This window comes from Barbus barbus (genome assembly GCF_936440315.1).
Source record: "Barbus barbus genome assembly, chromosome: 3".
Taxonomy (NCBI): Eukaryota; Metazoa; Chordata; class Actinopteri; order Cypriniformes; family Cyprinidae; genus Barbus; species Barbus barbus.
Genome location: NC_136731.1, coordinates 29,798,568 through 29,826,042, shown reverse-complemented (window position 1 = coordinate 29,826,042; position 27,475 = coordinate 29,798,568). Strand labels below are relative to the sequence as shown.

At 36.0% G+C, this 27,475-nt stretch overlaps 2 protein-coding genes across 9 annotated transcripts; both read left to right on the top strand.

Moving 5' to 3' along the window:
• The first annotated feature begins 287 nt into the window (after positions 1-287).
• LOC306853472 (uncharacterized protein) lies at positions 288-6,699 on the top strand. 5 transcript variants are annotated; one of them, XR_013782742.1, is made up of 13 exons: positions 288-526; positions 616-817; positions 1,472-1,504; positions 2,023-2,219; positions 2,336-2,423; positions 2,973-3,008; positions 3,114-3,167; positions 3,650-3,883; positions 4,508-4,614; positions 4,856-5,021; positions 5,315-5,398; positions 5,486-5,573; positions 6,582-6,699. XR_013782742.1 is itself a non-coding variant. In XM_079390914.1 (12 exons), exons 1-12 carry the CDS (start codon positions 459-461, stop codon positions 5,519-5,521), a joined length of 1,305 nt encoding a protein of 434 aa, XP_079247040.1. In that variant the 5' UTR covers positions 288-458; the 3' UTR covers positions 5,522-6,365. The 5 variants fall into 5 exon arrangements, 3 of the variants coding, with proteins under 3 accessions (XP_079247040.1, XP_079247039.1, XP_079247041.1); XR_013782741.1 differs by lacking the exon at positions 1,472-1,504; XM_079390914.1 differs by lacking the exon at positions 6,582-6,699 and having other exon boundaries at positions 5,486-6,365.
• A 763-nt stretch (positions 6,700-7,462) lies between these two features.
• On the top strand, positions 7,463-24,387 carry LOC306856770 (nicotinamide riboside kinase 1-like). 4 transcript variants are annotated; one of them, XR_013783041.1, is made up of 13 exons: positions 7,471-7,670; positions 7,751-7,841; positions 7,950-7,998; positions 8,127-8,292; positions 8,890-8,961; positions 9,048-9,154; positions 9,248-9,344; positions 15,815-15,873; positions 17,949-17,976; positions 18,187-18,284; positions 19,160-19,210; positions 23,847-23,992; positions 24,233-24,365. XR_013783041.1 is itself a non-coding variant. In XM_079396225.1 (8 exons), the coding sequence occupies exons 1-7, from the start codon at positions 7,642-7,644 to the stop codon at positions 9,334-9,336; spliced, it is 603 nt and encodes a 200-aa protein (XP_079252351.1). In that variant the 5' UTR covers positions 7,463-7,641; the 3' UTR covers positions 9,337-9,344; positions 9,436-10,462. The 4 variants fall into 4 exon arrangements, 2 of the variants coding, with proteins under 2 accessions (XP_079252351.1, XP_079252352.1); XR_013783040.1 differs by lacking the exon at positions 15,815-15,873 and having other exon boundaries at positions 7,463-7,670; positions 24,233-24,387; XM_079396225.1 differs by lacking the exons at positions 15,815-15,873; positions 17,949-17,976; positions 18,187-18,284; ... (1 more) ...; positions 23,847-23,992; positions 24,233-24,365 and adding an exon at positions 9,436-10,462 and having other exon boundaries at positions 7,463-7,670.
• The last annotated feature ends 3,088 nt before the right edge of the window (positions 24,388-27,475 follow it).

Genomic DNA, 27,475 nt, shown 5'->3' with positions numbered 1-27,475 from the left:
TGCCACATATTCTCTTAAAGCATATTGCTGTTTGTGGAAGTGTAAAAAAGAAATAGGCTAGGCCTTCATTTCATTTCAGCATAACCGATGCTGAATGTCCTTTAAAATGTACAGCCATAATGTATGTTACAAATATTAATAATAATAAAAAAATCTGAATTAAAAGTAAACAGATTCCAAGAGAAAATCTTGTTAATTGCGATAACTTGCAGCCAAGCAATATCACTCAATCTGAGCTGGAGTCTCATTTTGGCCAGTAGGTGGCGACAGCTGCGTTTCCGGTTCTCGTAGCTGGACACCACAGAAGAAGCAGAGCTCTGTTGTTTTGGTTTTTGGTGCCCAGTCTGTTTGCGCGAGCGTCTTTTGAAATATAATACAAGGCTAAATAAAACAATCTGTCCCTCCGTTAGAAAAATATACAATTGGTAGATCATTTAAATGCTGAGCCTCCAAACACGATGGTGTATCATTGTTGTGCATATAACTGTAAAAACACTGCGAAGAACAAGAGTCTCTCATTCCACAAGTAAGTGCAAAGATTTCACTTCATAAATGTTAAAAGTGGCAGACTGTATTAAGTATTAAGCTATGTTCTTGTATTTTGTTTTATTTCAGATTCCCGATGAAAGACTCTAACTTGCTGAAAAAGTGGCTGAAAAATTTAAGATGGAAAGACTGGAAACCTGCTCCAAACAGTAAAATCTGCTCCATCCACTTTGAAAAGAAGTGTTTGATTGAAGATGGGAAGAGAACAAGACTTCATTCATGGGCTGTGCCGACCATCTTTTCATTCCCAAATCGATACCTAGAAAGAAAGGTGAGTAAAAGTTGAGGTGATGATAGGAGCATACGTGATGATGGTGTTCTTTAATATACATGTTTATGGATTGCTTGTAAATATCAATATTTTATGCTCAAATTTACACGTTTTAATGGATGCACAGGGCCTGTTTTATGTCACTGGTAATTCTTAGGTTATTTACCATTTTAAAGTGAAGTATGGTGACCCATACTCGGAATTTGTGCTCTGCATTTAACCCATCCAAGTACACACACACACACACACACACACACACACACACGGAGCAATGCTGCGGCACCCGGGGAGCAATTGGGGGTTCGGTGCCTTGCTCAAGGGTCTCACCTCAGTCGTGGTATCGAGGGTGGAGAGAGTGTTGGTTATTCACTCCCCCCACCTACAATCCCTGCCAGACCTGAGACTCAAACCCACAACCTTCAGGTTACAAGTCCAACTCTCTATCCATTAGGCTACAGCTGCTACTTTTATTAAATCATAAAAATAAAATATTAGCTTAAAGTAAAGCAAGTTTAGTATAAATAAATATAATAATATTTGTTTAATTATATTATGCCAGACCACAATGCTGAAACTGCTTGAAATTTTATGTCAACTACCCATTTAAATGCAATCTTTCTTCATCACATTTAAAAAAAACTTTATTGCCTACAGGTTAAAATCAATCCTAGAAGCAGAAGAGCTTTGGTGAGTTACAGAAACTTTTTATGCATTTTATATGCATTTTGCAATTCTGAAATATTTCTTTGGATTGCACACGAAGGGTGTATTTACACAGACAATTAAAAAATGCATTTAGAGATAAATTACAATTTCTAAAATGAAATTATAGATCAGAAATATAAGACCATAAATAATAAAATATATTACAGATTTAAGGCTACACTGATGCCGCATCATCAAAAAATCGTTTCCTTCGTTCACTGTTTTGACCCTTTCTAAATATCTGGTGACACCTTCTGGTCAAAATAGTGTAAATGCAACAGTCCGAGCATGCAAAAAAAACATCTTTTACAATCCAATTGCAAATGTTTTATTGAAAGTGTAATCTATTTATTTATTTTTTATTAGTTGGGCTTATTGTATGTGTTCTGTGGAGGACTTGACAAATCATGCAACCTAAGACCATTATCTACTACTATACCTTTTCATTATATAAATGTGCTATTTAAAATTTCCCTTTTTCTGATCATTTGGAATTTAAGGGAATTGTTCCCGCCTCTTCATCTGGTCAAGCGGCACCTGAAGTGACTGCAGAAACCTCGCAAGAGTTTAACTCAGAAAAGTCTGAGCACAGAACTACAGAGAGTTTACAGCCAAACACAACCAAAAGTAGTTCTAGCCAGACGAGAACAGACCCAAAGAGCATTTCCACACAGCAACTGACCGAACCGGAAAAAAGGTCTGCAACAGCGTCTGAAGGAGAACCTCTATCAGATACATGCTATTCTGTGGTGGTGTTATTCTGTTTTAATTGTTATTCTTTCCTAATGTATGTTTTTCCATGTGCTTTTTCAGCCCACAGTGGACCATCCTGGGTGATGAAGCTCTCGACAGAAGCATGACTATACCCAGTTTCTTTCACAGTGGATATTGTTTGCCCAATGTAATCAACATTTTCATTTTTCACATAATTGTTTTTCCCCCTTTCCTACATTCTTAAAAATAAAGATGCCTAAAAGGTTCTTCACAGCGATAGCATAGAAGAAACATTTTTGTTTCCACAAAGAACCATTCAGTCAAAGGTTCTCTAAAGCAGGGGTTCCCCCCCCCCCCAAGTTTGTCTAATTTCACACCATTCTCACTGTCGCCTAACAGCGGGAGTCAGATTGCCCCCTAGCGGATGGCTGAAGATTTGAAAGCTCGTATTCATAAATCTTCAAGGCAATGTCTCTGAATTAATTGATGCTTTCAACCCACAGGTTGAAAACCCCTGCTCTAAAGAACCATCTCTTTCCTACCTTTTTATAATGTGAACAACCTTCCTTCGCCACAAAGAACCTTTTGTGAAACAGAAAGGTTCTTCAGATGTTAAAGCTTCTTTATGGAAACATTTAGACAAAAAGGTTATTCTGTGGTATTGTGGCGCACCTTTATTTTTAAGAGTGTATGCACCAAAATATGGTTCATAAATGAACTGTTGTTTTTCCTTCAGAACATCCGCTGGGCTGGAGACGATGAATTAAATATTGTAAGTAACTATGATGTACTGTTGAATAAAAGAGAGTCCTAAATGTAAATTTCCTTTATGATTACTATGAAGTGTTGTTCATCAGTACATAATTCTCTTAATCAGATGCCTCATGTGGCTTATGGAGTTTTAGGACAAATGAAACCCCATATCATCGAGGTAAGGCCTCTTCTGATTTACATCAGAACTGTGATGCAACTGTTGCCACAAGGTATCTGCTAGGTTTCATCAGAAATTTTGACTTTGAGTACGTATCTGGGGAATTACATTATTACAAATGATATGATGACAAGATATCCTATCAGGTGCTATCTGCCGCACCAGACTGTTTAGGATTGAGTGCCATTTTTGGTAAACCACTTGATTTTTCTGCACTTTTCTTCAGAATTTTAATAAATATTCTAATTCTGTGAGAATATTGAAATCCACAACTATAATGGTAAAAACTAAGAGGAATGATATAGTTGGAACCACTTTCAGAATAACTAAAACATTGACATCAAAATCCATTTAAATTAGCAGATGACATAAGGCAGCATGCACGTAAATGAATATAATTTTATCATCTCTTGCTGTGGACACCACTATAGTTATCGTTATAGTTAGGCTTTTTTTAAACCGTTTCACTGCCTTTCCCTCAGGTTAAAGAGCGGTGGGAATGGCTTGGGCTGGATGTTAGAGGCCCGTTCTCTCCGACAGTAGACCAGCACACACACATCATGACCCTGACTGACTACCATTCCAAATGGGTGGAAGCGTTTCCTTTGACTCAGAACCTCAGTCAGGATGTGGCCAAGTGTCTCGCTGAAGTCATCAATCAGCAAGGATACCCTCTCGGAATTCTCTCCCGGCTTCCCAGGCGGATCCTCATGGAAGTAAGAGACACAGACACCTTTCCAAACTTTTGGAGTCAGTAAGATTTAAAAAACAAACAAAAAAAACTTTTATATAACAAGAACACGTTAAAATGATCAAAAGTGACATGAAAGGCATTTAGAATTTTATGAAAGATTTGTATTTCAAATAAAGGCTGTTCTTTTGAAATTTCTATTCATCAAAATCGTTTAAAAATGTGCCACGACTTTCACAAAAATAATAGGCAACACAACTGTTTTCATCATTGATAATAATGAGAAGAGTTTCTTGTGCATGTTATCAGCATGTTAGAATGATTTAAGTATTGTGTGACACTGAAAACTGGAGTAATCAGGCTGAAAAGTCAGCTTTGATCATCACAGGAATAAATTACATTTTAAAATGAATTCAAATAGAAAACTGTTATTTTAAGTTGTAATAATATTTCACAATATTACTGTTTTTATGGCCTTGGTGAGCATAATAGACTTTTAATTCAGTGCCTTTAAAAAAATGATAACATCCATTTTGAACAGTAGTGTATGTAGGAATTCGCTTGGAAATCCTTTGAATTTCCTTTGGAAAAACAACTGCGTTTCATATCATGGATTAATGGTTGTCAGTTTTCTTCTTGCTCTCTTTAGGTGAACCGTGAGTTGAAGAAACGCCTGAGGTTGAATTCAAACGCCTTAGTCATACATCACCGGCAAACTGGTTACATGGACTTGGTCACCGAATCGCTTCTTAATGAGTACGACATCTTCAGGCATTTACTGCTCAGTTTATCTCAGCTGCCAATGAATTATTTTGAATTCGAGAACTTTCAGTATGTGATGTTACATGACTTAATTCTAATATTTACGTCTTAACTGAGATGACATTTTAACCGTTTCATGATCAGTTCAATTTTTTTTTATCATGTGAATAGGAAAATCTGTATTGCTGAAATATATTGTTTCTACATGTCCAGCATTACTTCATGTATATTTCAGGATGCTGGATGAGCTGGTGAAGAAGCATGGCAGCATCTGGCATATCCTCCTCCCTGCTGCCACTCTGCGCCTCTGCTGCACCAGGCACCTCACTACCAAAGAGAAACCCTTCACCCGCATGTGTGCCAGTGACCCGCCGTTCTCATCCGCACCCAGAGAACTGCCTGTAAGTCACCGTGGCCCTCACAGTTTACATTCTTTCATAAGAATGTACTAAGCCATCATTGCATGATTGGTAATCAGGGTTGGGGAGTAACAGAATACATGTATCTTAATTACATACATTAAAATACAAAAAAATCAATAACTGTATTCCATTACAGCTAAAATAGCTTTTTAAAGTGTAATCTGTAGTCAAATACATTTCAAAAGTAACTTTCCCTTGTTTGTAATGTACTGTAAGTTGACACTCGTGGCAGTTTGGTTTACTTGTTTTCTTTGTTTGCTTGGTCTCTATAGTACAGTGCTACTGATGTTCGCTTGAGTTCTTTTGTCATCCCAACCACTGACGCCAGCAATCTAGGAGCTGTGTCAGACACTTCAGTAAGAGGCCTGAATAAAGATGAAATTAGATTGTGGTTTGATGTGGTTTTATAAGTGAGCATAATTTTTTTACATCTTATTTTTCAGGTGCACTCTCTGAAGGATCAGATTTTTTCCCAGTAAAGAAACTAAACATTTTGTCACATTTTCTTGAGAATTTCATATACACTTTGCAGTACTGCAAAATGTTAATTATTTTACTAAAATAAGACGAAATAAGAGAAATAAAAGAAGAGAAAATAATAAAAAATTACCCCATTCAAAGGTTTACATACACTTTAATTTTAATACCGTGTTACCTGCATGAGCTCCAGCTGTTTTTTTGTGATAGTTACTTTACTTACTTTACTTTCAGTCATTTAGCAGTCGCTTTTATCCAAAGCGACTTACAAATAAGAAAAAGTAAAACAAAAAGTTAACACTCTGTAAATACTCTATACACACCTATTTAAGAAAATACAGAAATGAAATAAAATTGACAAATGCATACAACAACATTTCAGTAGTAAACATAAAAAATAAATAAATAAAATAAAAATAAAAAGTGATAGTTGTTCATGAGTCCTTTGTTCAAACAGTCACTGATGCTCCAGAAGGAAACACGATGCACTAAGATGCTGGGGGTACTTTTGTTTTAGTGACATAGGCCACGACTTCCCCTAAAGGCCACGACTTCCCCTCTAGGCCACGACTTCCCCCTACTTGCATGTTTCCCAGAAGACAAAATAAGTTACATTTACCCTGATCTTCAAATTCAAAAAGTTTTCAAACCCTGGCTCTTTATGCATGTTTTTTCCTTCTGGAGCATCAATGAGCGTTTGAGCCTTTTGTAATAGTTGCATATGAGATGGATCTCAAAATCATAGTCACTGTAGGAAAGGGTTCGAATACGCAAATGATGCTGGAAAACCATGGGACCTGAAGAATTTCAGGCAGTTTAACTGTTCAGGATAAACAAGGGATTCATAAAAAACTAAAAAAAAAAAAAAAAACAGCTGTGGATAACAGCTTGTGAATCAAGGGGATGTAAACTTTTTTTATAAATTCACCTATTATTTTCTCTTCTGTTCTATATGTAAACATTGTTTATGTGAAATATCTTATTCAGGTCAGTAATAAATAAAAAAAAACATGCTTTTTGTATGATCCGTCTTATTTTGGTAAAATAATTAACATTTTGCAGATACTGTGTATGCAAAATTTTGACCACAATTGTACATAGACTGTAAATAGAGAAGCAAATTTGCACTGTTGCCTTGTACAAATATTATAAAGAAATAAAATTATTTTTAGAACTGTACAAGAAACAATATTTTGTCTTCATTTTTGTTCATATTATACAATTAGTTCCAATGTGATTGGTGTCCAAAATTGCTGATATAAATTCCAATGGCGCTGAGAAGTTTAACTGTACATATCCCTCTGTTTTTGTATATATATGGTTCATCTACAATATATGAGCTAGATCAGGCATCCTCAAATCTGGCCCACTCCTGCAGAGTTTAGTTACACACCTGAGCATGCTAATCAGAGTCTTCAAGATTATTAGAAAATCACAGGTAGGTGAGTTGGATCAGGGTTGGAGTTAAACTCTGCAGCAGATTGGACCTCCAGGGAAAGATTTGAGGAACCCTGAGCTAGATCGATCAAAACCTTTTATCAAAACTAAGGCATAGTTCACCTAAAAACCAGCATTTTGTCATAACTTTTTTCTTCTGTGGGGGAAAAAAAAAATATATGTATGTGTATATATATATATATATATATATATATATATATATATATATATATATATATATATATATATAAATAATAAAAAAAATTATCATCGTATGGAGAAAAAATACTGAGCCATTTCTCAAAATATCTTCATTTATGTTTCACAGAAAAGTCATACAGGTTTGAACAACATGACGATTATGACTGAATTTTTTATTTTTGGGTAAATTATCTTTAATAATGACATAATTTTATAATAATCTGGAATAGTACTGAAACTGCTTGTGAATGGATCTGTACTCCAGTGAGGACCCAGCGCTGCAGGCGGCGCTATAGAGCAGTTTTGATCCGTGAGAGAAGAAAGAAGAAGAGCTGCACCATACACGAGTTTCTTTAGTTGAGCTAAGTCCACACTAACTAACAGCTAGCAGAAATATTCTCAGTCCTCTTAAATGCATGCTTCCCGCTGCTCAACAAAAGATGAAATGTTAACATGCGTTGAAAAACTGCGGTATTGACGTAAAATGAGAAAATTAATTATAGGAGTTGGTGGGTGAGTAAACAGCCTGTAAAAAGTTCAGATATTGCCCCATGTTCAGTCCCAGCTTATGTGAATTGTACATGAATTGGCAGGATGACAAATGGAGGAAAGACCACTTTGAGTAAAAGCCTCCAGGAGCTTCTGCATAACAGCTTCGTTATCTCTCAAGACAACTTTTTCAAAGTACTACGCCCACTTTGTGTGTTAATTTAGTTGTCACTGTCTTAGTAGATCGATTAGTCATTTAGACTTTAAATGTCGAATACTTTTTCATTTGTGTCTACTTCTCAGGATGACTCAGTGGTCCCTACTGATGTTAATGGCTTTAAGCAATATGACAGTAAGAAAAGTCCTGTCATTTGATACTTAGATTTGCTTTTCTATGTTAAATGTCTTGTCAACTTGCCAGTTGTCCTGTTTTGCAAAACAGTGTGTTTTATATACATTGTTCACAAAACTCTTCCTCAGCTTTGGATGCCCTGCACATGGACAGGATGATGGCAGACATTGGCTCGTGGCAGGAGGATCCTCAGGGCTTCATGACGTCTCGCGATCATGCAGTGGAAGCCACAGCATCTGAGCCATCCAGTGCGTTTGTTCTTATAGTGGAGGGATTCCTCATTTTTAATCATGGGTAATTTTGTTCAACAGACTACCTTTTATGTAAGTCATACAGGAGAACAGGAGTTTTTGTACAGTTGTTATGTTTGGAAGGCAAGATAGGACAGAACTCTTATCTATCTTGCTCCTCATCAGATGCAAACGATCTTTCGTGACAAACTTGTTTTGACATTATAGTTCACCCAAAATGAAAATTCGGTAGTCATCCTCTGAATAGACACAGTCGCTTTATATGATGAACGTATTTAATTTCGGCTTTACTTGACATATAAAATAATAAAACCAGTCAATGCACATACATAAACCTAATCATTAAAAGAATTGCAATCCTATTATTCATGCAAATTTAAATGGGCCTTTAAATTACCTTATGTTTGCTCTTTTGGTTGTCACCGCAAAGAGGAGTGCTTTAGATCATCACTGAACAATCTTAAAACCTGTATTTTAAGATGTTGAGGTATTTATAGTAATATCAGTTCAGTAAGTATTGCAACAAGTATCTTTATTGTGTGAATGACCTCTGGATCACCTAAACATGCTTGACTTTGAGTTTGGATTGCTCCATCAGGAACAGTTTACATGTTTTCATGGATCCATGTTGTACTTCCAGGCCACTTAATACATTGTTCAACAAGAGGTACTTCCTGCAGATCCCTTATGAGATATGTAAAGAGAGAAGAAGGTAGGAGCGAGATTAGATGAGTGTGGTTTGATGAACATTAATGTTTTGACTGAGTCTGTCACCTTTTCCCTTTCTCTAATCGATAGATCACGAGTCTATGTGCCTCCGGATCCACCACGCTACTTTGATGGATATGTCTGGCCCATGTACTTGAAAAACAGAAAAGCGATGGAAGAAACTGCAAATGACATTGGTACTGTAATATTTTAACACTCAATAAGCACAGTGACTTAAATAATTTCTATTGTGGTGAATTGTGTGAGTGACGTATTTGCACTTTATACAGTGTTTCTGGATGGCACACAGAAGAGCGAGATGTTACTTTCAACTGTTCTTGCAGACATTCAGGAAATGCTTATGGTTACACAGAGATGAGGTGTCATGTGAGTAGTTCAGCAGTAATATTGCAGCACACTTAAATGATTTTGCCATTTACACTCTTAGACATTTTCTCTGTCTGAATTTACCTCCCAGATTTTGAGGACCATGATTTCCAGAAGTCAGCAGTGTTTTCTGCAAGCATATGAATACATCGAGTTTCTCATAGCATGTCTTATTTCACTTCTTCATTAAAGTCGATTTGCCGCAAGCAATGTCATATGACAATCTAAAGCATGTACATAATACAAACAAACATTACGTCCTGGAACGTAACTACTAAAAATTGTTCCAAATATATTTAAACCTGATTAAAACCATTCAAACTTATCCACCTTTTTTACCGTGCTCTCGTGTTCCAGTCTCAATATAAATCAGTGTTAAAATGGGCTAAAAAGATCAACTGAATTAATTCAACTTAAACCTTTTAAATGTAACTAAATAGAAACACCAAAAATTAGTTTTGTTTAAATCTGGAAGCCATAGAATGAATAAGACTTTATTCATTAAAATATTGTTTATCTTTATTCATTAAAAAGCATCATATCACTATATCATCATCATACACAAGTCACAGTGTATTTATTGAAATGTGGAAGTAATAGAAAGAACATTTTTATTTTCATTAAACAATATAATGGAATATTTTAAATAATGTCCTTTATTCATTAAAATGCATTATTTCAACATAAGGCATATGGTCACATAAAACCAAAGAAAAAAAAAAGATTGATATCTTTAGACATAAAACAATATTACACATCTTTTATTAGACAGTAATTGTAAGAAATTTACTGGTAATGACGCCGTAAATGAGTCCTACCTGTCGCGACATTCCCTACTCTTAAAAAACACATTTTTTTTATCAAGGTAAAATCTACATATATTCCAAACAAAAGTAGCTACTATTACTACTAACTAGTAGCTACAACCCACGCCATCATCTCCAAGAACTAATAGATTATAATATATTAAAAGGTATAATTCAACTGAATATTACACAAGGACAGGCAGCTCTTAAAGTAACCACCTGTCTGTCATTCATGTTAAACAACAAAAGAGAGAAAAGCTCCTTAGTCAAAAAAATCCAGTATCTCAAAATATTAGAATATTTCCTAAGATCAATAAAAAAAAAAAAAAAAAGATTTGCAAAACAGAAAAGTTCAAGTTTTTTAAAAGTATGTACATTTATGCACTCAATACTTGGTCGGGGCTCCTTTAGCACAAACTTCAGCATCAGTGATGAATGGCATGGAAGCGATCAGCCTGTGGCTCTGCTGAGGCACTATTGAGCCTTCAGCTCATCTGTATTGTTAGATCAATTGTTTCTCATCTTTCTCTTGAAAATATCCCATAGATTCCATATGGGGTTCAGGTCAGGCATGTTGGCTGGCCAATCAAGCACAGTAATATCATGGTCAGCAAACCACTTGGAAGTGGTTTTGACACTGTGGGCAGGTACTAAAGTCCTGCTGGAAAAGGAAATCATCATCTCCATAAAGCTTGTCAGCAGATGAAAGCATAAAGTGCTCCAAAATCTCCTGGACTTGATAAAAAACAATGGACCAACACCAGCAAACGTCACAGCACCCCAAATCATCACTGACTTCCAGAAACTTCAAACTGGACTTCAAGCAGCTTGAATTCTGTGCCTCTCCAGTCTTCCTCCAGACCTTGATTTCCAAATGAAATGCAAAATTTACTTTTATCTGAAAAGAGGACTTTTGACCACTGAGCAACAGTCCAGTTCTTTTTCTCCTTAGCCCAGGTAAGATGCTTCTGGCATTGTCTCTGTTTCAGAAGTGGCTTGGTAGCCGTTTTCCTGAAGATGTCTGAGCGTGGTAACTCTTGATGCACTGACTCCAGCTTCAGTCCACTCCTTGTGAAACTCTCACAAGTGTTTGAATTAGCTTTGCTTGACAGTATTCTCCAGCTTGCGGTCATCCCTGTTGCTCGTGCACCTTTTCCCAGTCAACTTTGCACTTAATTTGCTTTGAAACAGCACTCTGTGAACAGCCACCCCTTTCAGTAATGGTCTTCTGTGACTTTCCCTCTTTGTGGAGGGTGTCAAAGATTGTCTTCTGGACCATTGCCAAGTCAGCAGTCTTCCCCATTATTGTGGTTTCAAAGAACAAGAGATACCCGGAATTTATACTGTAGGGATATACTCAAATGTAAATGCAAATATTCTTTTACTGATGTACCCAGTGCTTACAAAAAAAATACTGAATGTGATGAGTGTGAATCTGCAGAGGATCGTCTTTGTGTCATCTCTGTTTCTCATTGCATTCTGCCATTTATGTGAATGGTGGATGCTAGCACAGCATGTGTGGAAACAGTGTTATGTTGAGACTTCCACACTGGCCCCCTGTCAATATGCAAGTGTCATAACTGACATTTACTACACTTATTGGACAATACAACATTTTAAGACATAAGGGTCCTAAATGCAAGTTTTGCTTGTCTACATCCGGTGGGTTGTAAACTTTAATGGTGGGGGTGTTACGTCCCAGGATGTAATGTTTGTTTGTATTATGTTTGGTGAATGAAAAATAAGATTGTTGCTGTTTGTATTGTTGTTTTGTGTTTCTCCTCCTTTGCTTCTCATTCCTCCATGCTTTCAGCTAACAGGTATTAACGACTACCACCTCATCCCAATTACATTGTTGGGTCCTCTACCTGTTGAGATGACTGGAAGGATGTGATATAAACCTTCACTGCTCATTGCGAAGAGGGAGAGACAGAACTAAGCGCATTGTGAGGAGCGGGTTCCTTTCTCCTGCCCCAGCCGTAGTTGTTGTGGTTGTTGCTGCTTACAATGTGTGTTTGGTGTGCTGTGTGCCACCCTTTGACAAATTGTATAGTAACTCAAAACATTGTAATAAATAACTACTTTTTGAGTAGGGAGGTGGGTGCCTACTTATGTTTAATAGTTTTCTCCTGTTTTTGGTTTAGTAAGGGAGAGAGGCTAGTTTCCTGTCCATTTATCTGTTTCTTTTAAGCAGGTAAGTTAGATTTTCCTTAACCATTGAAAGAGTTGAAGTTTTGTTTGTTGTTTTGGCATAACCCCCTCCTGAGACTCTTTGTTTCTTAAAATAAGTTTTACTTTGGCAAATTAAGTGTCTTGCTTGTGTTGCTGGGGCTGGAGATTGGAAGTCCTCCTTGTCTCTCTCTGATGCAAAATCAAATCCACGTCAGACGGTTGGGTTGAAGGAATATGCAAATTGATTTAAAAGTTTCAAAAAAGAGAACTGTAAATCATAACTCGAAAATGAAACTTTAAATTTTAATAATCATATGCAATGACGGCATATGCACATGAACTGTTAGTGCAATTTTAGTTGAGAACCATTATAAGTCAAACCGAACATATTTAGAACCATCTAGAATTAATAAAAATCATCTGGAATGAATAACGACCACCTGGAAGGATTAACAAATATCTGAAGAGAATAAAAACCTTCATAAAATAAAAATCTTCTGAAAAGATCTTAAATTTGAGGTGCACCCGAACAGTTTTAGAGTGAAGCCAAAAAGAGCGGTAGAGAGGCGAATGAAAGGAAGAAGTAAGAAGGGTGCAGTACATTCTCTACTTCTACCCTTGCCTTGCAAGATCAGATATGCAGATTAAATGTACAGAAGGCCAATGTGCTAAACAAAGCTGTTTCTATGCCTCAGAGGGGCAGAAAACTCTGTTCATCATCAAATGTAACATTCCAAAGTTCAGTCACGACCTCGTACATCGTGACCTTCAAATAAGATTAGCTGGTGGTTTCTCACCTCCCCAGGGACCAAAATGGTATCCCTTTTTAGTTGCTAAGACAGCCCTGCAAGTCTGACAGCTGTTAAATATAAAAATCGGTCAGAGAGCAATAGTCTTTAAGCTCATTGTGTGTTAAACATCCTTATTCAAACACATAGAATCATAATAGTGGATTAGATACATAATTATAAAAAGTAATTTTGTTAATCATTGTTTATTGTTAATATTGAAATAACTCACAATACATAAGATATTTCTGAATATGCAAATTCGCAAGGGTAAATTCACCACTCTCAAATGATTTAACCTTGTTTGCCATTTGCCATACCCCTAAACTGGGGACGGAAGTAACCGTAATTAACATAATGTGCATGATTGTGCATTTATAACTACCCTGACTATGCTTTACAATAGCATTTTATTCTAGGGAGTGATAAGAGACAGCACTCCTTGGCAGCCAAATGTGACCAAACACCTTAAGTAGTGTAACTTCCAGTGGCTTTTACTCAGTTTCTCGACGGTAGAACTGCGAAAGCCGGCCACTGATGTCACTGCCATTGTATGATTGGCTGAGGAGCCTCACGTGAGCAAGTTAGCCGTTACACTTTTTCCAATGCTAAGTTAGGTAATACAGAGCCTCCCATCTCTCAAGATAATATCTGCTCCACCCAGTTTTTCACTGGAACAGAATGTTACACAACACCGGATCCAATATACTGTTACACAAGTGTTTTCACTTCACTTTTACTCAGCTTTTTGCTTTTACTTAAGGTCTCAATTACTTTGTATAGGCTACGAGGATACTTGCAAAGACGGGCATTTCGTTGTTGATTATGTTTCAACCCCTGCTAACACAAGACATAACCGTTACGTAACGTATTGGTAATTTTTGGTAATTTCACGACTTACCAATAGGCAATGTAACCACGATGTCATATGCACATAATTTCATTACCATCCCATTACCAACTCACAAGGGGGATTTTCAAGATGGCCCCCTGAACGCACACGTTTCGATGAGTTCGCAATCCTAATCACTTAAACGGTCCTTAGTAACGTTGTTGCAAAGAAAATTTTGAAAGTTATCTCAAATTGATATTACAGTGATTCACCAGAGACTATAATGGGTGGCTCAGAAAAAAGAAAAAGTGCTGGTAAGAAAGCTGGAAAGTCCGAACCGACTGTACATGCTAACTTGGCTAGTAAAAACACCATTAGTTTGCAGGGGACCGAAACTTCTGTTAAAGTCTCTTCTAGCGACTTGATTGCAGACAACTTGCACGACTATCTTAAACAGGGTAATGATCCAGAAGAATTTATGCTGGCAGAGGAGGAATTTCCATGTTTCCCTGAAACTCCCTGTAAATCGCCAGCCCCCAAACAACGCAGAGTTGTGGATAAAGACACATCGGTCATCCTCTCGCAGATCTCGGACCTTTCTATAGATAGATCGGACACTCTAGAGAAGTTGGTGGAAAGAAATTCACAGGTAGCCTAATAAACTAAATGAAAACAGAAGTCAGTGTCAACACAAAACAAATCACAGAGTTAAAAGAAACGATCGAGTTTATCTGCGCCGACGTCAATGCCATGAAACCTCGTCTGAAACCATAATACCATCTCCATTCTTGGACCACAAGGCTATTTCAATAAGTATTGCCTTCAGTTCTTCTGTAAATTTAACTCAAAAGTCTGGATACTGGAAATTAAATAATTCAGTACTTCAACATAAAGAAGTAATCTCTGGCATAGAAAAAAATATTTTGACTTATTGGAATAAAGCAAAAATTTAAAATAAATACTGTAGCAATTGGGAACTTCTCAAATTTGAAATAGGAATTTTTTTTAGGAGGTACTGTAGTGAGTTTGCAAAAAAGAAGAAGGCTGAAGAGGATAACATTTTATTTAAAATATCTACTTTATTATCTAAAACAATAGAAGAATTATCAGAATTCGATAAAGCAGAAATTACTGAACAGAAGCTTAAGCTAGAGGAGATTTACAAACAAAAGGCTGAAGGAGCTTTTATTAGGTCTCGAAGGAAATGGCTTGAAGAGGGCGAAAAGAGCTCTGTTTATAGACTTGACAGGCAACAAGCTAAAAACAATCATATTGGAAAATTGAGGATTAAAGGAAATATTGTGGAGGACCCTAAAATTATTGCTATTTTTTGTTCTGAGTTTTATAGTAATCTGTATACCTCTAATTTCTGTCAACAATCTACATCTGAGTTTTTGGAGTCCTTACATAATATGAAGCAGATTAGTAATGAAGAGTTGAATATATGTGAAGCCCCTCTTAGTTTACAAGAAATTACTGATGCCATTAACTCTTTGAAACATGACAAGTCTGAGTTTTATAAAGCATTTAGCAAACCTTTGTCCCCTTTCTTGTTTGAGGTTTTTAAAGAGAGTATAGAAAGAGCCTTGCTTCCTCCGACTTTGTGTCAAGGATTTATAACTTTAATCTCAAAACCAAATAAAGATCCCTTGTTAATTGATAACTGGCGACCAGTTACATTGCTAAATAACGATTATAAAATTATTGCTTTGGTTTTATCAAAAAGATTAAAATGTGTTTTGAATAATTTAATTGATGAATGTCAATCTGTCTTTCTACAAAAAAGGCACATTTTTAATAATATACGTCTGGTTTTAGACATTCTAGATTATTCAGATTTTTTCTCTAATGATAATTTTATTCTCTTTTTAGACTATTATAAAGCCTTTGATTCCCTGGAGCATGAATTTTTGTTACAGACTCTTCACAAGGTGGGATTTGGTGACTTCTTTTGTAGATCTATTAAAATGCTTTATACTAATTGCAATAGCTCTATCAAATTCAGCAGTGGTACCTCTCCTAGATTTCCTCTCAATCGGGGAGTCAGGCAGGGATGCCCAATCTCCCCATATCTGTTTCTGATAGCTACCGAACTTCTGAATTTGCATATCAGAGAAAGCCCTTTAAAAGGAATAACTGTCGATGATACTGAAGTGGTAATAAGTCAGTTAGCCGATGACACCGTTTTGTTTTTGAAGGATGCCTCTCAGGTTGCGGTAGCATTAGAGACTCTTGAGCCCTTTTCTAAAGCCTCAGGTCTTCGCCTTAACATTAACAAATGTGAGTTACTCCCAGTTGGTATTTGTTTGAAATCCTTAATCTGTAATATTCCTGTAAGAGAGACTGTGACTTATTTGGGAGTTAAAATAATCAAAGATGATAAAATTAGATGTCCTTCCAATTTTCTTCCGATTATTGAAAAGACACGTAAGGTGTTAAACCATTGGTTGCAAAGAGATTTATCACTCAAAGGCAGAGTACTGCTTACTAAAGCAGAAGGCATCTCTCGATTATCGTATGCCGCTCAGTCGATCTCTGTTGACAAGCACATGTGTAAACTAATTGATGGTATGTTGACAAAATTCCTGTGGAAAAACAAAATTCATTATATTAAAAAATCTGTAATACTTAATTCATATGATAATGGTGGGTTGAATTTTATTGATTTTAGTTCTCTAAACAGTAACTTTAAAATAAATTGGATAAGAAAATTTCTTCAAAACTCTTCATCTATTTGGAATATAATTCCTCGGTTTATTTTTTCTTATTTGGGTGGATTAGAATTTCTTTTGATGTGCAATTATAAAATTGAAAAACTTCCAGTCAAACTTTCTAAATTTCACCAGCAAGTACTTGCTGCCTGGAGTATTTATATTTATAAACACAACTTCTCCCCTCACAGTTTTCTTATTTGGAATAATGCCAATATTCTGTATAGAAATAAGTCTTTATTTTTTCATAATTGGTTTAGTAATGGATTGTTATTAGTGAATCAGTTATTTAATAATGAAGGGAATTTATTTACGTTTGCAGACTTTGTCTCAAGATACAAAATATCTATCACTTTAAAAGAATTCAAAATGCTTACTAAGGCCATACCTGCAGGTGTACATATGCTGTTCAGAGGCAGTGTATATACATCCACACTTTCTGTCTGTCCTCCTAGACCTGAACATACCTCAGTCTGCTCTATCTGTTTCTCTGGATTAAAGCCTAACAATGATAAAATTAGATCCTTGTTTCTGAAAGAGATTATTTCTATACCTTGTTATTTTTTATTGGAACAGTATCTTTAATAATGTAAATTGGACTCAAGTTTGGTCATTACCTCAAAAATTCCTCCTATGCCTGTCTTCAGTGTCACATGATCCTTCAGAAATCACGCTTTGCGAAAACAAGAATAAATTACATTTCACAATATATTCACATAGAAAAATTATTTTAAATAATAATATTTCACAACATTACTGTTTTTATTTATGATCAAATAAATGCAGTTTTCTTGGTGAACATAAAGAGACTTGTTTCAAAAACATAAATAACTGACCACAATATTTAATAACACAAGGGATTCGAATATTCATTCATTTATTCTAATAAAATGCCAGAAGCTCTTAAAAATATTAACGTAAATAGTCATCTTTTCCTCTGGTGATTTGTATTGTATACCCAGAATGCAATGCACAATGATGTAGATTCCCATTCTCTATACCCAAGCTAGACACTCTCAAACCGTGTCTACACTGGACGCGACAAAGGGACCATTGAAAATCATCTGAACTTTGTGTCAGTACGTCATAAATAGAACGAGGCATGAGTTTACGGTCAGGGATTTGTTGTGTTGCACCGCGCCGCATCCAGTGTAGACATCATCATATAATTATAGGTTCTATTGTATTTTGTTGCGCCATCCGGTGTAGACATGGCATTAGATCTCCTATTAAATATCGTTACATATGATGTATGTATGATGCCATCCATAATTGATAGAATGTTTCTATTTCAGAGACTGAAAATCATCAATAAACAAAAAGGTAATTATAATTTATTTGAAGAATAATAATAAGAATAAATAAAAATGCATCTGTGACTTAATATTGCTTCTTATTTTTCAGTGGGTTGAAAGTTCTCATTAAACACATTGCTTTCTTCTCATCTTTGCGCATTTTCAGATGTTGTGCATATTCATGAATCATAATTTTTTACTTTATTTTGTCTTTCTCTTTTTTTTTTGTTGGGTTTAGCTCCAACCCCAATTAAGCAGACCTGAGCAGTTGATCAAGTATCACCAGAAACTCTGCAGAACATTGGTCCTCCATGCCCAGGACTGGACACCAGTGTTGTAAGTCATCAATCTAGAAGTCATCCTGCCTCTCTGAATTGTCATGTTAGGAGATCTCAACATTGTCTCTCAAGGTCCACTTACATGCAGAGTTTTGCTCCAACCTAGTGCAATGCACATGAACAAACTAAATCAAGTTCTTCAGTTTTACTAAATATAAAGTCACAAACAGGTGAGCGTGATCAGGTGTGGACCTAAACTCTGGGTGTGAATCACTCGGGTCCCTTGCTCAGTAGTCAGTGTTTAAGGGCTGTCTCAATCACAAAATTTAGTTTGCTCCCTAAAAAAGCTGTGAAAACCAGGAAGCATCGATGCTCACTATGTTCACTATGTAAGTTCTGAAGCTCAAAACTTAAGAGATAATTCGCTACAAAATGACACGTGATAGATTTTAAAACACAAACCAATATTATATTTCAGCATAAACATACATCACTAGACAGGTAATGTCTAATCTAGCAAATATTTATTTATGACTGAAATCTTGCACATACAAAGTATTTAACATAATGTGCTGAAAATAGCATAAAAAAATATCAGTTTTACTGTTGTGCATAAATGTCAGTAGTGATGTTGTACAATGAGGACGAAAATAGTCACCAGTGTGTAGTGAGCCACTGTCCTTACCAGTGCCTGAATTTGTGTGCACAATATATTAATTCACAACCTAGCGAACTATGAAGCTGATTGAGACGCAACTTCTGTATGACAGTGGACCTTGAGGGCCAGAGTTGAGAACCCCTGACATACTGATTAGTTAATAATCACTCATTAAGAATGAGTACACTTTAATTTGTACAGAGATATGCAATATTTGACTCATATTCAGCGACGCTATTATCTTTTTTCCCCTTTTGTTTGTGTGTCAATCACAGCTACATAAAACCAAAGGCCATTCAGCCACAGGTCACTGCATCTTTTGCTGTGTAAGTTATTTTTCTTTTCTTTTTTTTTGAATGCCAAACACATTCTCAGTTTTTATATTTGGTTTGGTTTTTATAACCATTTTAGAGTCACTGTTTTGGTGCGGTTCTTATGTACTATCCTTGTAACATTTCAGCAGCTGACTTTTTTTTTAGTACTTGCATAGTAATTTTAATTGTACCACATTTGCAATGCATATATAGCAGGGCTCCAGACTAACTTCAGCGCCACTAAGTTCTACAGATAATTAAATCATAAAATTATTATAGTTTTGCATTAATAAGTGTAGTTACTCGTAATATTACACATTTATTTTTTGGTATTGCACATGTGACAGTAAAGCACTGAGCTTGAGTTAGGAAGCACAACAATTGTTCGTATCCTGTAAGTCCTCACTCTTTTGTGCCCTGAGGTAGAACTGCCCTAACAGTAGGGAAAACTAAAGTGTATGCTTTTACATTTTAGACAACCAATGTTTTTTTTTTATTATTATTATTTTTACATTTACATTTGGGTTATTGTTTGCTTTCTCACTTTAGATGCTGGTGAAAAAACCACCAGACAATTTAAGACATTTGTTCATCTTTGAAACATAAATGTAAATCTTTTTAATGAAATCTGAGAAATTTTCAGGTAAGTTTCAGTTTAGTTTGCGACAAATATGGGTTTTAGGTACCATGAAAGTGGTTTGGCTTTTAGCAGTGTTCATCGCCATAGTAACTTGCACTCCACAGCTAACCTGCTCCGGGGCAGGTTATGTTCTGGTTTAGAGATCTCAAACCGAAATTTGACCAATCAGCTTCAAGCAAAGTGACACATCTCTGACGCAATAAAGCCACTCCTCCAGTTTCTCTTACTCCAAATTAAAGGACGCTACATAATAAAACATTTTTAAAGATAAAATCATCTGATTTTTAGAGATGATTATTTTTTATTATTTATATAATTATTGTACCTTTAATCCATTACACAAGCCAGCTTAATTGAATAGTAATTATTAAGCTTTTATTTTAAATTAATATAAACATATAGATAATATGCAATATAAATACGTTTTAGAATCAATAGCTGTAAACATGACTACATATGAGTTTAAATTTTTAAGTGTTGTTATATCTATAAATATTATAAACGTTACAAATTTTACTTGCACTTATATGGTAAAATAAGTTTTTCTCTTTCATGGATCGATTGTTTCATCTTGCAGTGTAAATGTGTTGAAATTCTTCATATTGTTCAATCTTTTAATCTTTTGGTAGTGACTCTCATGAGAAGTGAATCACAGTTTCAAGGCATGTGATTGGCTGCTCATTACTGATGTCACACATTCATGTGCACGAGCTCCATTAACTCAGGATCAAGCCTGAGTTGACAGAGAAAGTTGATGATCAGCTTCATGGTACCAACAAAGCCGGATTGAACTGGTTTGGTTTTGTCAACTCAAAACTAATCCTGTAACCCTGAGGTTGTTTAGCCACCATCATGGTATAGGCCCCAGTTGTTTAACCTCAATTTATGATTAGTTTAGGTTTGACCTATTTTCAGTCACTTCACAGCCAGGGTTATATATGTGAAGTGGAAATAATCTTTAGACAGTGATACATGAATTTTTGTTATTTGTATTTGTATTTGTATTTGTGAGTGCATCTAAAATGCTTCGTGATGGTTAAAAACTTTACTCACCCCCATGTCATTCCAAACCTCCTTCTGTGAAACATAAAAAAGATATTATGAGAAATGTGTTTTTTCCCCCATTTTGGACAACAGAAGTGAATAATCACCAAAAATGTTTGGTCACCAACATTCTTCAAAATTTCATATTTTATGTTGCACAGAAGAAAGTCAGGTTTGAAACGATGTGAGGGTACGATGACAGAATTTAAATTTTTGGGTGACCTAGCCCTTTAAGGTATAAAAACATGTAAACTATCAATGTCAAAGGTAGTTACAACGTAGCACTTATCTGATATGTAGAAATAAGCAAAATGACTCATAATGCTAAGAAAACACTTGACTTAATGCAGGAATACTCATCATCTACACACTGTCCAGGTGTTGGTTTTGATTTCTGAACTATAGTGCCAGGAACACTTGATTCTTCAATGTTTTATCTCTAAACCTTTTATATCAAACTTAACATCTTAACTTCTGTTTGATTGGATGCTGTGATCTGATCAAGGCTGTTTCTTTAATCGTTTTTAGATGAGATCAAATATAGAGGTGACAATTTCACCATTAAGTGTCCTGCACCTCAGAAAGACGCCCTGGGTGTATATCTGTACAGCAGACGTGAGATCAGCCGACAAGTCTTCTACTACTTTTTCATAAATAATAAATTAACTGTCCATAAAGACTTTGATGAACGTGTTAAAGTCGAATCTGACAACAAGATCCTGACAATAGACATCGTTAACCTAAAACTGACAGACACTGGGGCTTACTGGTGCACATGCAATACTGCGTTTGGGATATGTACAATGGATGAGTCCGGTGCTTTTCTTTTGGTGCACGGTGAGTGGAAATTAATGTTTTGTTTATTGAAGTAATTTTCAGTATTTAATTACAGACTATTTAGAATTTACCATAGCTGTATTGATAAGTATGATTTAAGATAAATATTCCATTCAAAAGTTTTGGGGTATGTATGTATATAGTGATCAGTTAAGTTAATCAAAAATAGCAGCACAACCATTTTCAAGATTGATAATGATAAGAAATGTTTTGTGAGCAGCAAATCAGTATATTTGAATGATTTCTGAAGGATCATGCAACACTAAACACTAACCCCCGGTTTCACAGACCAGGCTTAAGCCTAGTCTTAGACTAAAATCTTAGTCTGAACTGTTTCGACTGAAATAAACTTGCATTAACTGATCTTAAAACATGTCAGTGCCTTTGTTTTGTCTTAAGATGCAGACCAGTAATGCTTTTTTCTAAGGCATGTTTATAAAAATTACTTAAATGTCATAGTTGAACTATAGCCTAATCCTGGTTTAGTCTAAGCCCTGTCTATGAAACCGGTCCTAAATATTTCATATTTTATAGTTTTTACTGTATTTTGATCAAATACAATCCTTGGTGAGCATTAGAGACTAATTTCAAAACCAAAAAACTTTTCAGCGGTATAGTTTATTTGTATTGTGTTTTTTTCTTGGTCCTAAATAGAGCCCTGCACGGGCCTCAACTTTAGGCCCTAGCCCGGCCCTGGCCCGAGACGCTCGGGCCCTAGCCCGGCCCACGTCAGACAGCTTATCAGAAATACCGACCTGAGCCCGTCTTTTTTTCCCCTTCTCCTAAAACAGTTTATACTACTGTTTCGGCTATTAAAATAGTTCAGTTTAGTGTGTAATGGCAAAATTATTATATTTCGTTTTGTTTTTTTATTAAGTTAATTTAGAAAAACGTTTGGAGCATTTTTGTTCGTTAAATAGCCTACAAGTTTTTGTTTTTTAAAGTAACGACCAAGCGGTCAGCTGCATGAGCTGATCATAGCCTATGTTTGATAAATGTATCCTTCTCATATCATCACGACTTGCCTAAAATAAAATCTACAGATATACTAAAACAGTTCAAGTATATAACAATGTTTAAACGTTAAACCTGCGCTATAATAATAATGTGCGCTAGCCTATATCTCAGTTTGTGCGGAGAGTGGAAGCTAAAGCGCGCTCTGCAGGACATGGAGACACCTGCTTTGGATTTTTTTTCAGTGGAAACAAATTAAAATAGCCTACGCCGTCATTTATTTTTTTGATAAAGGTAAGAGTAATACATCATTCGGACCTGTAAAGGGTCTACTTGTATTTGTGTGCACTCACAATACCAACAAAAGGTAGTTCTTTTATAAAACAAAGAAAACACACATGATGCGCTTTCTGCCGTCTTTAACAGGAGCGCTTCACAAAAATGAACCGAAACTGAGCGAATACATGCCTCACAGACATGATAAATATATCTATAGAAAGCTTTAAATTATCACTTAACAAAATAAAAAAAATCGATTTTTTTTTATTTTATTATAATTTTAATCATAATCAATAAAGATGCATTTCTCTCTAAAGGCGGGTCTAATGAGGAGACGGTGAGTCAGGATCAGCAACTTCATCCTTGTTGACACAGACTCAGAAAACATTAGTTTATTAGTAAATAATTCAAATATCCCCTTACTATTTCCCGCAGACACATTCATGGTTATGTTTGCTGGGGTTTTGCAGCAAGCTTTAGCCTATTGTGTGCATTTGAACGCAGAACTATTCAGCTGCTGCTGCTGCGGGACACTAAACAGCATCGAGCTGCTCTCAGTTGCGGCAGCACGCTCGTGTGTTGTTTCCACCAGCGCGGCAATTTTTTTCATCACTAATCAATAGAGGTCTACAATATAAAATGAGGAGAAACCCAAAACAGGCCCGATGCCCTGCCCGCCTCTGAACTATGACGTGGAAATTGGCCCGAAGCCCGGCCCTATAGAGGCGTAAAAAAGTTGGCGGCCCGTCGGGTCCGGGCCGACATGCAGGGCTCTAAAGGTACAATTAGTGAGAATCTACAAAAATAATAAATAATTCATAGATTTATTTCTGCTGTTTTGAAGCTACGTTGGCTGAGTGGCTGTACTGAAGTTATTTGTACTTCAATTTACAGAGCCACTGATCAGTCTGGCTCCTCCTACAAGTGCTAATCCAGAATCGGGTGGCATGAAAGACTTACTGATCCCAGTGGGGGCTCTCACAATTGGCAGTGTGCTCTTACTCTAACTCCTTGTGTTTGGAGTGTGGCTGGTGCCCAAGGTGAATGTCTGTCTGTCAATCCAAAGGTCATCAGAAACTTACACATATGCAACCTGGAAAGTGCAGATTTCAAATTTGTCTGTTGTTGTATTTTTGTTTACCTCCAGCCATATGTTTACACACTTAGTGTCTATGACCCATACTTTTGTATTATATATCAAAGAGGCATTTTCCATAAAATGTGTTTAAAGGTTAATAATCAAGCTGAATTGTTCCTCTCTTTTGTCCCGACCTAAGCAGAACAAGAGAAGAAGAGAAAGTAGAAGAGGAGAAAAGGTTTAACAATGGAGTGGACAGAGTGTATATGAGACATTCACATAAATATCCCCTGTACTGTTTTTTTTTTTTAATAAAGCCAAGCTACTGGAAAACCAAATAATTTGGTGTGATATATCAGTGGTGTGCGGTGGTGTTCTGAAATGAGGACATTTTAATCAAATGTAAATTCATGTCCCAGTCACTTTATCTTACTTACACTATCAGAGAAAGAAAAGAGAAAAAAAGGAAGGAAAAAATTTTATTTTATATTTTTATATTAATGATGTAATCCATATTCAATATGGAAGGTATCCTGGACTATTTTCAAAAGGAATTGCAAATTGTATTTTTAATTGTTCTTTCCATATATGGACACATAAATTGTGACATAATCCAAATGCAATTGCAAATCTTGCATTACCATTTGCATTTTCGCTTTGGCAAATGCACAGTGACTGCCAAATTTCAAATGAAAAAGCAAAGTCCATTTGCAACTGTATTTCCCATGTCTTATGAGTTATAAGCTGTCGATCAATATCAGGGGTGGGACTATACTATGGGGTGTGTTTGTATTGGGAGGTGACGTCACTCACAGACGACTGTGCCGAATGCTTTGATCAATGGAGGTATTAGGTAAAGGCTCCAATAAAGCCAGCTGCTAATTAGTTAGTGCCTGTGTGTACAAACAGACAGTGCAGCCTTCTTGGCACAATAAATAATTCTGTCTTTTTTTACCCCAAATGCAGCGATTATTCCCAGCGGGAGCCACAACGGTACGCATAGGTCAATATTCACTGTAGGATATCAGAGACTGAATCAGACAAATTTAAGATTCGATCAGAACATTGAAACACGAGGAGCCAAAATTCCAGAGGGGCCTCAAATCTGTAACAGGACGTCATAAATCAGATTCCTAGCTCCAGCCCGTCTGAAGAAAGTCTAACCAAGCTTCTTTCACAAAACAGCTTGCAACATTAAGACAAAAGAACACTTATTGATAATTCCAATTCAGGAAGGAGACTGTCAAATTTGGGTAACCAAGTCTGATGGTCAAAGAGATGGCCATCACGTCTTCCACGATAGAAATCACGAGCTTCCTTAGACTGATTTTTCCCCCATACAAGACAAAGACTTAGACTGAAATTCCTTTGTTCACAGAACATGCCTCTTATACTCCATAGAACTACACAGAGGCTGTCTTTTCCATATGCACCAAAAAAAATCATCTTAAAAGGGCTTATGAGTAGTATCTTGTGTTTTGTGCTCACAAGTTAATGTCTTAATCTGCCGATCTTGTTACTGTGCAATTAAATATTGTTATCACTATATTTTGGATTTTAATATCCAGTGTAGAGTTGATGCTACGGCTTGTCCACTGAATCACTGCTGACTCAGTGATCAACTGTAAAACAGTGATTCTGGTCAAATTCCCAATAAAATCATAAATGATTCCCTTTGAGCTTAATTAAACTGTTTCCCTTTAAATTACATATTACGTTTACATTACATTCACGATTAACCAAATGCTTTTCAGCTGTCTCAGCATCTCTCACTGTTTACACTCCAATTGATGCAAGTGAGCAAACAGACAGTGCAATTCTGCACATATTACAGTACATTTTATTCCACTCTTTTTTATCCGTAATAGCATGTCGTGCCTGTCTCAACACTGTAAAAACTTATCGTGATTTTAACGGTAAAAAACTGTGAAAATGCTACGGTAAAAACCTGTTACATGGTTAACGGAAAGTTCCTGTAAAATTTACAGGGAAAAACCGTAAACTGAAGTTCCCAGAATTCCCTGCATTCCATTTCAAATTCTGTTTGAATTTGACGTTTTTTCTTTGAAATAACTTGTTTCTTCTTAGTTTTTTCTTATCAGTTATGTTTATTAGGGTTGTATGTTACATCTAATGTTGTTAAATTAATGTTTATAGCATATTTCAGTTTAATGAGTCTCACCATGATGTTGTTTAGTGCTTGTGTGAATGACACTGTGCACCTTTTGTATATGCTATTGTTTAAAAGTTGCTTGTGATGGGTTTTGGCTCATCATGTGACTTTCTCATCATCACCTGCATTTGGTGGATATCAGTGTATTTCAAAGGAACAAAACAGATTTCAGTACTCTAATAGGTTGGTATATTAAGATTATATCAGTTAAAGAAATTACGGTATTTAACTGTAAATTTAAGTTAAAACCGTAAAACCTAAAACATTACTACCGTATTTTTTTACGGTAGAATTCTGGCAACCACAGCTGCCAGTTTTTTACCGTAAATTTTACGGATTTTTTTTTACAGTGAAGGTCTTTTACTGTTTGCACTCCGATTGATGCACTTAAGCAAACAAACAGTGCAAATCTACACATATTTACCTATTTGCCACTTAGATCTTATTCCTATCTTATAATGGAAGACAGGACAACAGTGGTTGATGATCGGAGGATCCTCTCCATGGTAAAGAAAAACCTTTCACAACTGCAGCCAAGAGAAGAACACTCGCCAGGAGGTAGTTGTGACACTGTCAACGTCTACAATCAAAGGTGCAAACAAGGCAAGATTAGACTTTGCCAAAAAAAAAAAAATCTAAAAAAGCCAGACCACTTCTGGAAAAGCATTATTTGGATGGCTGACATTAAGATCAATCCTGTACCAGAGTGATGGGAAGAAAAAAATTATGGAGAAGGCTTGTTGTTCTCCATGGACATCCTGGCATTTTTATGTTGCTGAGCTCACCAGTGTGTTTTTTTTTCTCAAGATGTACCAAACTGTTGATTTGGCCACTACTAATGTTCCTGCTATCTCTCTGATGGATTTGTTTTGTTTCTGAAGCCTAACAATTGTCTGTTTCACTGGAGAGATCCTTTGACCACATGATGTGGGTTTACAGCAACAGCTTCCAAATGTAAATGGCACACTTAGAATCAACTCCAGACCTTTTACCTGCTCAACTAATGTAGAAATAATGAAAGAATAGCCCACACATGTCCATGAAACAGCTTTTCAGTCAATTGTGCAATTACTTATGGTCCCTTGCACTTTAAGACCACATTCATTATATAACTGTAACTTGAATATGTTTTGGTCAACAGCTAAAACAATACAAATTTTGCCTGTGTCCAAATATATATGGACCTAACTGTATATATAGAGCTTATCAAATATGGTAAACGGAAGCCCAGCAGTGCTTGTTTGGTGCGTGAGACCCAAAGAGGACTGACTT